Source organism: Oryctolagus cuniculus, chromosome 6 (genome assembly GCF_051225735.1).
Source record: "Oryctolagus cuniculus isolate XC-2025 breed Fujian yellow rabbit chromosome 6, ASM5122573v1, whole genome shotgun sequence".
NCBI lineage: Eukaryota > Metazoa > Chordata > Mammalia > Lagomorpha > Leporidae > Oryctolagus > Oryctolagus cuniculus.
Window position 1 is genome coordinate 72,543,064 of NC_142872.1, and position 13,806 is coordinate 72,556,869.

Below are 13,806 nucleotides of genomic sequence, written 5' to 3' on the forward strand. Positions count from 1 at the left end.
ATCTGCTGCTTTTCCAGGCACATTTTCAGGGAGCTGGATTAGAAGTAGAGCAGCTAAGACTCCAACCAGGGTCCATATGGAATGCCAGCATCCCAGGCAGTGGCTTAACCCACTGCACCACACTCCAGCCCCTTCTTTTCTTTTGATATATTATGTGAAAGGCTTATGGGAAATGCACATAATGAAAAATCAAGATTTGTTTGCATCAGAAAAAAACTTATCTTTTAATTCCATTTTCCATGAGCTTTTTGAATTCCCTGCTTACACAAATGCATACGTAGATAAATTATAATATGTTGCTTGCTTTTCATTTAGCAAGGTAGCATAAGTATGTTTCTGTGTCATTATTTCTATATTCCCATTTCTAATGACTGTATTTCATTGCATAGGTATGTAGTAATATATTGAACAGACTCCTTGTGCAGTTGAGCTCACACATGTGTTAGTCTGTCTGGGTGTCCTGCGCCTCCATCATCTGGATCACTAACCATGTCCTTAGTGCTACGGATGGTGTCTATTAAGCACTGACTGGCTCACTGAGGAGGCACTGGCTAGGTGGTGTTTGAAGCTGAATCCCTTTGATAGCATCTTTTCTTGTTTTAGGACAGTGGGACTCTTCAGTCTGATTGACACCATATGGCCTCCTGTGATGCCTCTGAAAGCACCTGGCCGCGGCCAGCCCTGTGAAGAGGTAAGCTCAGCATCAAGAGCTCCTGGGAGCCGTAGGCTGCTCTGTGCCGAGTGCCAAACCAGGTGTCCTCATCACCTGCACAGTCCATGTCTCCACGATAGCACAGAGGAGCCCTGCCCAGTGAGTTCCTTTGTCTGTGGTGGCACATGAGTATGAGTCGGAACTGGGATTCAGTTGCACTCATCTCACTGTGTACCCAGCCTCTGGCTACTTTCCCTACCATGCAACATGACTTGCGTCTTGAGAGTAACTGGTAATGTGCACTTAAACTGCGTTCTTTACACTCTGTCCCAGCAGTTAGGGTCTTTGCTCCTTGCTAGACCAAGCACACAGTGTTTGTTTTTCCTGCTGCCTGCCAGTTGCTCATAGAACCAAATAGAACAGGAACTCCCTACAAGCCATGGACACGTATACAATCACCAGGTTACCCAGAAATTCCATTTTCCTGCCTTATCAAATTTCTTGTGGTAGTGGCTTCCAAACAGCAAGATGGACTACTAATAGGTGTGCCTTCTACCCTCCTGAGCCTCATCCAGCAGGCTTGCCAGTGGCTGCTGAGGGCATCTGGTTGAGGTAGTGGCTGACTTCTTAGATCATATGAGGGGAATTAATTTCTAAATGACATAGTACACTCTGAAGAATAGATGTTTTTCATGTAGCCTTCCAGAGACAGTATGCATCTATAAGCAAATGTGCATGTTTATATTAAAAGAGTATTTTTTAAAGATTTTTTTATTTATTTGAGAGGCAGAGTTACAGAGAGAGGGAGAGACAGAGAGAAAGGCCATCCATCTCGGTTCACTCCCCAAACATCTGCAGTGGCTGTAGCTGGGCCAGTCCAAAGCAAGGAACAGGAACTTATTCTGGGTCCCACACATGGATGCAAGGGCCCAAGCTTTTGGGCCATCGTCTACTGCTTTTCCAGGCCATAGTAGAGAGCTGTATCAGAAGAGGAGCTGCCAGGACTAGAAATGGTGCCCATATGAGATACCAGTGCCGCAGGCAGGGGCTTAGCCCACCCTGCCACAGCACTGGCCCTAAAGAGTATATTTTAATAGCATATTTTTGTTCTATCTTTGTCTTTGTGTTGAACAGGTGAAAACTCATTTGCCTCCTACTATCTGTTACATCCTCACTGCACTTCCCAATCTGGGACAGATTGATGTCATTGAAGAGGACCCCCTTTCCAAGCTTTACCAGCCTCCAGTTTCCCGCTGCTTAAGAGAAATTCTTCAGGTAGCATTTTGTTTCTAACAAGTTCTTCAAGTATTTTTGCTGTGTCTGTGTGCTTCATGTCATATTACTAATATTTTTTTTGCCTTTTCAGACTGATAACCTGGGTACCCGTTGCACTTTCTATGCAAGAGTGATCTATCAAAGACCACAGGTAATCAGTTTCTTGCTCTCTCTCCACACCCATCTCTCTGTTATATAAGGTATTAAATTATAAAGTATTAGAAGTTTATTAAAGGATTATCTCAGAAATTAACAAATGCTGCAATGAAGAAGTCTTTTTAAAACCCAGTTATGCATGCTAGAGTGGTAACAGACCCATTCCTGTGTGGGTGTGGACCACCAGTCACTGTGCTGAATACTGGGGTGTAAAACAGCCCAGGCATAACCCTGCCTCTGAAGATTCTTGGCCCAGTCAGGTCCATTCCTTTCTGACATACAGGCTGGCTGAAGGAGGGAAAGAGAAACTCAAACCTTGATTGTGGGGTAGAAGTGGGGATGTCAGCTCTGAGAACCATGGATAGTAAAGGACACCCTGTGTTCCCTGTGAGGCCTTGGCAGTTCTAGGAGTAGCTGCCTGGAAGAGCTTGTTGTTGGGTCAGCCAGAAGCAGATGAGGGAAGATGTCCTTGCAGTCTGAATACACCAGCTGCATTATTCAGGAAACCTCTGCTATCAGTCTAATCGCCTGAGAGGCACAGAGGACACCCTCTTTGTAAAACCCTCATGAGTGAGGTACATTGGGTGCATCTGTTGTGAGTGTCTGCCCCTCAGAGGGCAGCTGTGGTGTCACTGATGCCCAGCCAGATCAGAACACCAGAGAGAAGTCCTGAGAGGAGAAAAGAAGCTAGAGCCGGGGCAGGAGACCTGGATTGGACTGGGCAGGCCTAGCCTGTCTTGGCACATGGGTATAGGGGCTAGGGATAGGGAGACCACAGGCTGTCTTTTAACCAGACTGTGCCTGCCTATCAAGATTGGATACACGTATCCCTGCTTTTCTTTTTGTTGCTGAAGTAGTCTAACACAAATACTGGCCCTTACATTGTTTTACCCCTATATGCTTGCGAATCTCTCTAGAGTGCATGTGCTTATACACAGCAGAGTTCAGCTGCCTATAGGACCACCAATTTCCAAGTACACACACCCACTGAAAGGCCGTGGAGCCTTTCCCTACTACATAAGCCATCTGCAGTTATCTTCTGTATGCATCTATCATGAACAAATCCTTTACATTTCCCTAATCATCCATAGACAGTTGAAGAACAATAACACAACTGGAAGGATATGCTTCTTACCTTCTGAATTATTAGTGAGTTGCATATGTACAAATATCAGCAGATCTGTGTTAGCACAAATGTGTTACATCAGCTTAGCCTGCATGTGTGTCAGGACTAGGCAGCCAGTTCCTGCAAAGGACCAGACTCTCAATACTTCAGGCTTCTCAGGCCATATAGCTTCTGTGGCAACTACTCAGCTCCACCTTGCATTGAAAAAATCAGCCAACTTGTCCTTCAAAAATGAGTAACCCAGGGCTGTCTTCCCAAACCTTTATTTATGGACACCAAAATCTGAATTTCATATAATTTTCACATTTTATAAAATACTCTTTTTTTTCAACCATTTAAAAATATAAAAAACCTTAAATAAATATGGAAACCACACTCAGCTTGCAGGTCACACTTAAACTTGCAAGCCTGATTGGCCCATGGCTTTCTGACCCCTGATCTAGAAGGCAGTTTTGGTATCTCTTGTGAGCTACCCCAGGGCTTTACAGGGAGGGGACAGGCCCTGTAAGGATAAGGTTTGAATATATGGTGTGTCCTTAATTTCCAAAACTGGGGCAAACTAAAAGCCAACTTCATGCTTCTGCACCCACCCAGAGAATGGTGCAGGTGTGGAGACACACTCAGCATCTGGCACATTCCTGTTCTTCCATGGTGGATGGTGGGTCAGGGGCCAGAGGTGGTTCACTATGCAGGTGCTAGATACTACAGATCCAGCACTGTCTTCAGGAGATAAATTGCAAGAAACACAGCTGGTATGGCACACACTTCTGCGCATAGCCTTCCCACTGCGACCAGTGCCTGGGAGGAAGGAAAGCAGGTGTGAAATACACCGAAGCCAGGTGGATGGGAGTGCAGATGTAGATAAAGACAAACTGAGTCATCTCCCTTGCTGGGTGGAGCGGCCCTGCCCTGTCAGGCTCAGTAAGATACACTGATCCCTTCCTGCATGGGAACCAGACCACCACTATGAGCATGACTTTCAGTGGGTGTGTGTACCTGGAAATTGGTGGTCCTTTAGTCAGGGAACAATCAGGGATCAGAACCTAGTTTAATAAATTCCTTGATCCACTAAACTTCCAGGTATCTCCTGTATTCTGCTTTTGTGGGAAGGAGAATCGGCAGAAACCAGGGAGAAACAAGGAAGAAACTGAAAAAAGCTTAGGCCTGGGGCCAGACCATGGCTAAGCAGGTCACCTGCACTTTCTATAGAAAGGGCTGGCTTTCAGAAGGGCACCGTGAGTCACTGCCAGAACTGAATCATCAAAGAAAGCCTGGTAGTATTCCCACTAAGTCATGAAAATGAAAGAAAGGGTTGTTTGTTTTTTTGTTTTGTGTGTTTGTGTGTGTGTGTGTTTTTAACTTTTGTTTTGAGGTAATCATAGACTCACAGTAGATTGCAGATGCACCCTCCCCTTGTCAACATTCCACAACCACAGTTACCACAGTACAAAAACCAAGACACTGACACCACACAATCCAGGGAGCTGATTTAGATTCACCTATCACACATGTACTTGCATGTGTGTGTTCTCACATGTGTGCATGGAGACTTTTGTGCAATGTATTTACACATAGCCTTGCCTGACAACCACTGCAATCTATATTCTCAGCTGTGCTGTCACAAGATTCTCTTGTGTTCCTCCTTTTAACCACACCCGCCCTCTCCCCTGCCCTAACCCTGCAGCCACTTGCTTTCTGTTATTACTATACTTTGTGATTGTTACAGAAGAATCAAGCACTAGGTATCTATGAGTTTGCCATAACAAAGTACCATAGACCAGGAGGCTAAAACAACAGAAATGTGTTCACTCCCACTTCTGGAGGCCAGAAGTCTGAAATCCAGCAGTTGGCAGAGCTGTGCTCCCTCTGATTTCTTTAGAGGAGGATCCTTCTCGCCTCTTCCAGCTTCTGCGGTTTGACGGCAGTGCTTGGTGTTTGTAGCGCTCAGTCTGGTCATGTGGCCATCTTCTCCCTACTGTTCTCACTGTCTTCCCTCATGTCTTGTTCAAATTTCCCCATTTTTAAAGGACCCCAGTCACACTGGGGGCCCACCCTAATGACTTCATCTTTACTGAGTCAAATCTGCAAAGACCCTATTTAGGTCACATTCTGAAGTCCTCAGTTTAGAACTTTAACAAATCTGTTTTGGGTGACACAGTTCAACTCATTACAGATACTTTTGAGGTTGGCTTTTTTCGATTAATGTATTTCTCCAAAGACTCATTCAGAGACTAATAGTGTTAAGCATCTCTGTGTTTCCTTGCCATCCATATATCCTCTTGGTGAAATGTCTGTTCACATCTTGTGCCCATTTTCTAATTAAACTGCTTGGCAGCTTATTGTTAAGTTTTTAAAGTTTTGTTTTGTTTTTTTTTTGTTGTTGTTGTTTTTTTTTTTTTTTTGACAGGCAGAGTGGACAGTGAGAGAGAGAGACAGAGAAAGGTCTTCCTTTGCCGTTGGTTCACCCTCCAATGGCCGCCGCGGCTGGCGCGCTGCAGCTGGCACACCGCACTGATCCGAAGGCAGGAGCCAGGTGCTTCTCCTGGTCTCCCATGGGGTGCAGGGCCCAAGCACTTGGGCCATCCTCCACTGCACTCCCTGGCCACAGCAGAGAGCTGGGAAGAGGGGCAACCGGGACAGAATCCGGCTCCCCAACCGGGACTAGAACCCGGTGTGCCGGCGCCGCTAGGCGGAGGATTAGCCTATTGAGCCGTGGTGCCGGCCGATAAATTGATTATTAATTTCAAAGGAAATTAGAACATTTTGGTTCATCAATGGCTTGAAATAGCCCTTAGGCCAAATCCAGGGTATTTATATAGGACATTTAAAATCTTTGAAGATTATCAGAAAAACTCCCAAACTCAGATAGTTTTGTAGAAATCATTGCCTTTTCTGAGATATATACCAATTTTAAAAATTTTGATTTTACCAGTTGTCCCAAAAATATCCTTAATAACACCAGGGTCCAATACAGGGTCATTAAGTGCATTTAGTTGTAATATTTCTTTCATCTCCGTCAAGTGAAATACTTATTTATTTTGCTTGTTTTATGACCATGGCAATTTTAAAGAATGTAGGCCAGTTAGTACAATGTCCCTCAGTTTAGGTTTGCCTATGTCATCTCCTGAACAGATTCAGATCATGCATTTTGTATAGGAATGCCACATAAATGATACTTTGTTCTCATCAGGAAGTACACAACTGATTTGTCCCAGGACTGTGATATTCTTCTATCAATTGGTTAAGATACTATCTTCCAAGTTTAGATTTTCTACTCTAACTAATAAATATTTCACACTTATTAATTAGTAAATAAGTATTTTGTGGATAGATACTTGGAGATCTTGTAAATATTCTGTCTCTTATCAAACTTTTACACACTCATTTTAACATCTGTTGCAATTCCTGCCCAAATTGATTATTGTACTCTGATAGTGGCTAAATGCTAAATCCTAACTCCAACTTTCTTCTACATTTATGAGCTGGAATCATTAGGAGTTTTCCATTTTCCTGTCTTATTTGTGGAGTCACTTACTTGTTTATATCAATATGGACCAGTATATTTATTTTTTATTCAGTGGGTTATAGTTTGTCACTATTATTCATTTTGATACTCAAGTCTTCAAAGGTTTAAGCTGGCTACCATGTGCCTTGGACATATAATTCCAAATAATTCTTTGAGTACTTCCCTACTTTATGTCACAGTGAGATATTTCAGACTCATCCTTTGCTTTCTAGGGCCTAGGATTCAGGAGATATAAATGGAGCCATGGAAGGCCATAGGCCTGGGGCTGAGGAGTTGGCCAGCTTGAGGTTCGGTTGGTGCTGGTGGTTTGGATGGGTGGTCAGGCTGAGGATTCCATACAGCTGGTCCACAGGACTGGACAGGGAAGGCTACTTGTGTTTTCTTTCTGTGCCCTGAAGTCAGCTGTATCTTCAAGGAATTCTGGTCAGTTTTAAAGGACAGTGCTGTTTAGAAGCCAAGATCTGTTTGGGAGGTGGGATCCCTACTATTGGGATGTCATTGCTGCCTTTCAGTGGACAGAGCAAGGAAACAGATATGTATATATTCATGCACACACAAATCCTTGTCTACTTCTATATGTCCATTCATCTATCTAAAGCCATGATTTCATACCAATATCTCAAACTCTAGACCATTACCACAGAATTTATTCAAGACCTCTCTGTTTCAATGTGTAACTCCCTTCTCCAACAGTGAGAAACCTGGCTGTGTTTTCCTCAGTATTACCTATTCAAACTTCCAGTGTGTAATCGCCCTCCCAACCATGCAGACTGCCTCCTCTATCCCAACTTACAGCTCCCAACCATGCAAATAGTTTTCCCTGTCCAGTCCTGTGGACCAGCTGTATGGAATCCTCAGCCTGACCACCCATCCAAACCACCAGCACCAACTGAACCTCAAGTTGGCCAGTTCCTCAGCCCCAGGCCTATGGCCTTCCATGACTCCATTTATACCTACCAAATCCTAGGCCCTGACCAAAGGGCTGAGCCAGAATGCTAGTTTAATGGAACCTGAAAAGGTACTGCAACTTTTGCAGATAAGGAAAAATGAAAAAAAGTTACAATAAAAGGAAAAACAAAAGAAAAATGGTTGCACATACAATAATTATGTGACACCTGCTCTATACCAATGCTGTACAAAGCCTAAATGCAAGTGAGATCTATTCCTAACCATCAGGAAACTTACAACTACCTGGAGGGAAGAAAATGGCTTTTTAGGTATATAAACACAGGGTCTGGAAGAAAAGAACAGTGAATTCCAACTGAGTAAATCAAAAGACCTTCTACTGGGGAAGGATGGACTATACTCCAGGGAAGGAGTCTTGTAGACAGGTACAAGGTTGGAACACTCAGGGCATAGGCATTGCCATGGAGGCCAGGGACCAGGATGTGAAGTCTGTTGTTTGTTTTAAAGTTTATTTGAAATAATATCTTAAACTGTTAGTGTTAATAAGAGTCCTCTAAGATCATTGATTCTCAATTCATAATTTTAGGTATGAGAGTAGTTAAGTCAATAGTCCTTACCTTGTCTTCAAACTGTAGCTGAAGAGTCTGCTTCTTCTGGAACAAAGGGAGATTTGGCTGCTGGTTACAGACATCACGCTGCAAGGAAAGGATAAGAGTGACCCCCGCCTTCCCAAAACTCTGCCAATCTGCGTGGCCCCCTCCTGTGTGCTGGACCCAGAGGTCCTGGAAGCACTTATTGCAGCTGCTTCTCCCAGCATCCTCTTCAGGGACGCTCTTCAAGACCAGGGTATGCTTGCTTCTTCTCAACAGCTTTCACCTGGGGCAGTTGATCAGTGACCACAGAATTGCTTTCTGGAGCTCCTGGTTGCCTTCATCCTACCTTGGCACTGCTGGCACCTTCAGGAAGCCCAGTGCAGACATGGCCAGTTAGATGGGAGAGGCCCATGTCATAGCCCTGGGTTTGACTAACCCCACTGGGCAAAACCAGCAAGAGATGCTGACTTGCCTTGCTGAGATGCCACCAGCCATCCCATGATTGTCTGTTGGTGGCACCCTGCAAGAGCCACCTTAGGTCATGTCCTACAGCATTCCTTTTTAAAACAAACCAAAAGCTAGAACATTATAAACTTAGATGCTTAAATCAGTCAGCCTTCTTTTTCCAAGGATCAAACTAATATCCTTCCTGAACTGTATATATATTTTCATTGAGATTTCTCATGCCACAACATTTATCCTTTCTAAATTGAATGTGATTCTAGAATGTATGTGCTTTTCTAGCCTGGCTCCAGCACATCACATGTGCTGCTGGACATGGCCTGGCATTAGGAACACATGGGCCCACACCTGCACCTTTGTGCCTCCATGACCCCTAAGAGGGCTTTACTAGCATGAGGACTCACTGTTTTCCTCGGTGCTTCCATAATCTGAAGTGTCTGTTGGCAGGTCGGATTATCTGTGTTGAACGGACTGTCCTCCTGCTTCAAAAGCCCCTTTTGTGTGTGGCCTCTGGTGCTGCTTCCTGTGAGCTGATGGACCCTGTGATGCTCGATGAACTGGACTCTCTCACGCCTGTGAACTCCATTTGCAGCGTTCAAGGTGGGCAGCATCTGTTTGGAAATGCTTTTTGTGCTTTCTTAAGTATTATGCTGTTTTATATCTGGTTACTTGTTTAATCAACAAGTATTCGCTGAGCATCTACTATGTTCCAGGCATGGATTACACAGTGAACAGGATGAGAATAAATTCTTGCCTCTGAGGCTTATAATCTGCATCAAACGACTTAAATCACTCAGTGTACAAACTGACAACAGGCTACATCATTCTGAGCACTCCAGCTGCCATAATCCAGTCCTCACCCTGTCTGGGAGGTCAAAGAAGATCCCTAAAGACAAGATTGACCTGAGGTCTGAAGGATTAGGGTGAGAAGTTAGGTCAAGGTGGTGGCAGAGAACAGGACTTGTCAAGACCACTGGTAGGAGGCAGCTGGTAAGCAGTGCTGCCCAGAAACAGGCAGGAAGGTAGCTGAACAGAGAGAGAGGGATTATATGGGACTAGAGGGGCCAGCTTAGCATCAGGAGTGTGCCTGTGTGTTCTCATTTACATCCCTGCAGAGCAGAGTGGAGGGCTAAGGTGGCAGTGGTAGTAGAGAGAAATAGACCCAGTAGAGTTAGGGAAATTAACTGGTTGATCCCAGAGAAAATGGGCCACAGTCAGGCAGAGAGGACATGTGCGAAGACCTCTGAGTTTTAAGTTAGACAGGGAAGCAATGAAAGTTCTTTCCACTGAAGTAAGATGTGATGGACAGGAAGGACAACTTTTTTGGGATCATATCAGTTCTGTCATGTTGTGTGGCTATGATGCATCTAAGAAGGAGATGTTTTAGTAGCTTGTTGGATGTGTGAATCTAGATCTGAATATAGCATTAATCTTTTCTTTGTTAACTTTATAAAATGTTTTAATAATGCATGTGTCTTGGAACTAATGAAAGATGAGCACAGAGAGGTGGCACTGTTCTGCATGTGCCTGCTGTAGCCATGTGCACACCGTGGAGGGAGTTTGTGCAAATGGGGTGGTTTGATACCCAGTATCTGTCATTTACATCCCTCACTTAGTAGTGTTGCAGAGCTATGTGTCCAAGTGGGTGGAGAAGGTTACAGCTACAGAGGTTTAAATCATAACGTGGTTTTTCATGATTAACACTTTCACAACATAAAGTTTTGAAGGTTTGTCCAGGAGGTAGCATGTATCAAAATTTTATTCCCTCTATAGTGGAATACCATTCCACTGCAGGGACATACTGTGCTTTGTTTATGTTTTAATCAGTTGCTGGACATTTTGGTTGTTTCCACTTTTTGGCTCATGTGAAAAAAGGTGCTATGGAGATTCATGGGCATGAGTATTGTTTTCAAATTTGGCGTCATATCTAACAATGGAAGTGTGAGTCATAAGGTAACCCTGATAGCCTTTTTGAAGAATGCCACAGTGTGTTCCAAATTGACCACATAACAGGTTTGTATATCTTTAATAGCAAAAGATACTATTGTATAACTTCCCAGAAAGTATATAGCAATTCAAACTTCTCAGTGTAACATCTAAGAAGTTCTGTTTTCCTCACTCTTGCCCACCACTAGTTCTTGATTCTCTGTATAGTTTTTGCTGAACAAAAAACCCTGTGATCTCACTGTTGCCGTACTTCACATTCTGCTTGTGTGGTGGGGCACTTGTTCACTGTATTGAGACCATTTGAGTTTTCCCTTCTGTGCATCTCCCTTTGGGGCTAGTGCAGAATCATAAAAGTGAAGGCAGGAGTCAGAGCACAAGGGCCCTGCTGGCTCCACCCTGAAGCCGTGGAATCTAAGGGGCTTCCACATTCTCACCTGTAAAATAGAGAAAATAGAAGTGGCCTCAGAGCATTGTTGAAGATTACATGAGACGATGCACTCGCACTAGCATCGCAGTCCAGTGGAGAAGGTAGATGCCACTTCTGCTCCCAGAAAGCAGCAAGGGTAGGACAGAGGGCTGATGGCTGGGTTCTGAGGAAGCTTTGCTAGGGGTGAGATACAGCCATGAGGGCCACAGGACAGCAGAGCCTTCCTCTCCAGCATGAACCTATGGTACCTGCTGCACAGCTCCCTGATGAGGCTCATCATCTTTGAGCCCCATTTATTAAGTAAACAACAGGCAATTCAGTCTGTCACAAAGTCTGGTCCTGGTCCCTGGGATTGAGATTTCAGACTCCTGACATCCAGTTGTTGGAAGGCATCACACCAAAGGCTTTGTACCAGGAAGGATGTGCTGCCTTCGAGGCCGTGGTTAGCTTTACTCATCATGGCACTTCCTAGAGTGAGGGAGGTCCTGGGGCCGGCACTGCTGAGGCCCACCATAGTGTAAAACTTCTGCAGGAACTGTGGCCTGGTGTCTGCATAAACCAAGGGTCCCAAGTGCAGGGATTCCGGTCACTTAGACCACACTGCAGATACAAAGTTTGTGCCTACTTCTATGTCTTTTTTCCAAGGTTTGTTAGTGCAGGCATAAACTGGTAGGTACACATACTTGCTTCCCTTCCACAGTAAAGGCTTATCAGTTGTCCGTTGTTCATTCATCTCTCCTCCCACTTTTCCAAAAAGCAATGAGTGCAGAAAAAAGATTAGTTTTGTTCTATGTCAAACACTTCTGAGGTGTTATTAGCAGAGAAGGAGAACAATATTTCTAAACATCAGAGCAAACAGGCTCAGGTTGGCTCCTGTACTTCCCTTGTATTAAGATGAGATGTTACTAGCCAGTGCCATGGCTCACTTGGCTAATCCTCCGCCTACAGCGCTGGCACCCCAAGTTCTAGTCCCGGTTGGGGAGCCGGATTCTGTCCAGGTTGTTCCTCTTCCAGGCCAGCTCTCTATTGTGGCCCAGGAAGGCAGTGGAGGATGGCCCAGGTGCTTGGGCCCTGCACCCGCATGGGAGACCAGGAGGAAGCACCTGGCTCCTGGCTTCGGATCAGCGCAGCGCGCCAGCCATGGCATGCCGGCCGTAGCAGCCATTTGGGGGGTGACCCAGTGGAAAAGGAAGACCTTTCTCGCTGTCTCTCTCTCTCTCTCTCTCACTGTCAAAAAAAAAAAGATGAGATGTTACATATTGGTGAGATCACCAATTCTAAGCCAGTTCAGTTAAGTCCTTTTTTTATTTGCTTAATAAGTAAGCTTACACTGTTTCAGTTACCTGCTGTGTCTGAATTTGAAGTAGCTACCACCTCTTCCTCTTGATTGGCATTACTGTGGTGTATCTCTCTCCATCCTTCTGCCTTTAACCTATCCATGCCTTTACATTTAATTTACCATTTATAGACAGTACATAAGTAGAACTAGTTCTTATTTTTTGTCCACTTCATACAGTGCCTCTTAATTTCTGTATTGAGACCATTTACATTTAAAGTGATTATTGATGTAATTGAATCAATATACTTATAACTTGTCTATTTGTAATCCAGTGCTTCTGTTTTGTTTTCTACTCTTTCTACCTTTTTTCATTTTATTTTAAAGATTTTATTTATGCCTTTGAGAGGCAGAGTTACAGAGACAGAGGGGGAGAGAGAGAGAGAGCTTCCATCTGCTGGCTTACTCCCCAAATAGCCACAACAGCCAGGGCTGGGCCAGGCTGAAGCCAGGAGATTCATCCATTTCTCCCAAGTGGGTGGCAGGGACCAAATCACTTGGGCCATCTTCCACTGCTTTCCCAAGCACATTAGTGCAGAGTTGGATCAAAAGTGGTGCAGCCAGGACTTGAACCAGTGGCCATATGGGATGCCAGCATTGCAGGCAGCAGCTTAACATGCTAGCCACAATGCCAGCCCCAGCCTCTTCTTGTTTTAATTGGTATCTACATGATGGCTTTCTTTTCTTCTCTCAGCATATCAATTACATTTTAAAATTATTCTAGTGGATGCCCTAGTTCACTGTCAAATAACACTGTCCTTCACACATGATGCATGTTCCTTATAACACTACTGACATTCATTTTATTTGACCACAAGGTAGAAGTATAACAATAATATTATAATTTGGACAAACTGTTATCTTTGGATCTCCTCAGAATAAGGAATGTAGGAGCCAGCAACACTAGCATCCCTTGCTTCTGCCTGGCCCAGCCCCAGCTGTTGCAGTGATTTGGGGAGTGACCCAGAAATGGAATATTCCTTCTCTCTCTCTCTCTCTCTCTCTCTCTCTCTTTCCCTCTCTCTCATATGTGTGTGTAACTCTACCTTTCAAATAAAAAAATACATAAATTTAAAAAAAAAATAAGCAATGTGAGCCAGCACTGTGGTATAGTGGATAAAAGCAGCCTGCATTGCCTGCATCCCATATCAGTGCGGGTTTGAGCCCTGTTTGCTCTACTTCTGATCCACCTCCCTGCTAATGTGCCTGGGAAAGCAGCAGAAGATGGCCAAGTACTTGGGCCTCTGCACCCACATGGGAGACCTGGAAGAAGCTTCTGACTCCTGGCTGCAGATTGGCCTTGCTCCTGCTATTGCAGCCATTTGGTGAATGAGCCAGCAGATGGAACATTGTGCACACACTCTCTCTCGCTCACTCTCTCTCTCTCGACTCTGCCTTTC

General features: G+C 44.5%; 1 protein-coding gene and 1 long non-coding RNA gene across 12 annotated transcripts in view; one reads left to right on the plus strand and one right to left on the minus strand.

Annotated features, from left to right (window-relative positions):
* SPIDR (scaffold protein involved in DNA repair) overlaps positions 1-13,806 on the plus strand; it is a 454,456-nt gene that overhangs the window by 429,099 nt on the left and 11,551 nt on the right. For all 6 annotated transcript variants that reach the window (XM_008255503.5, XM_070076569.2, XM_070076568.2 and 3 more), the window contains 5 exons: positions 604-691; positions 1,787-1,927; positions 2,019-2,078; positions 8,277-8,487; positions 9,144-9,296. In XM_008255503.5, the coding sequence (XP_008253725.1) occupies positions 604-691; positions 1,787-1,927; positions 2,019-2,078; positions 8,277-8,487; positions 9,144-9,296 (653 nt within the window). The remainder of the gene's footprint in view (positions 1-603; positions 692-1,786; positions 1,928-2,018; positions 2,079-8,276; positions 8,488-9,143; positions 9,297-13,806) is intronic.
* LOC108176496 (uncharacterized) overlaps positions 1-13,806 on the minus strand; it is a 126,784-nt gene that overhangs the window by 102,299 nt on the left and 10,679 nt on the right. For 5 of the 6 annotated variants that reach the window (XR_016235612.1, XR_007919030.3, XR_016235615.1 and 2 more), the window contains exon 2: positions 8,259-8,336. This is a non-coding gene — a long non-coding RNA (uncharacterized LOC108176496). Of the gene's footprint in view, positions 1-8,258; positions 8,337-10,610; positions 12,298-13,806 lie in introns of those variants that run through there. The other variant, XR_016235616.1, reaches the window with a different exon arrangement.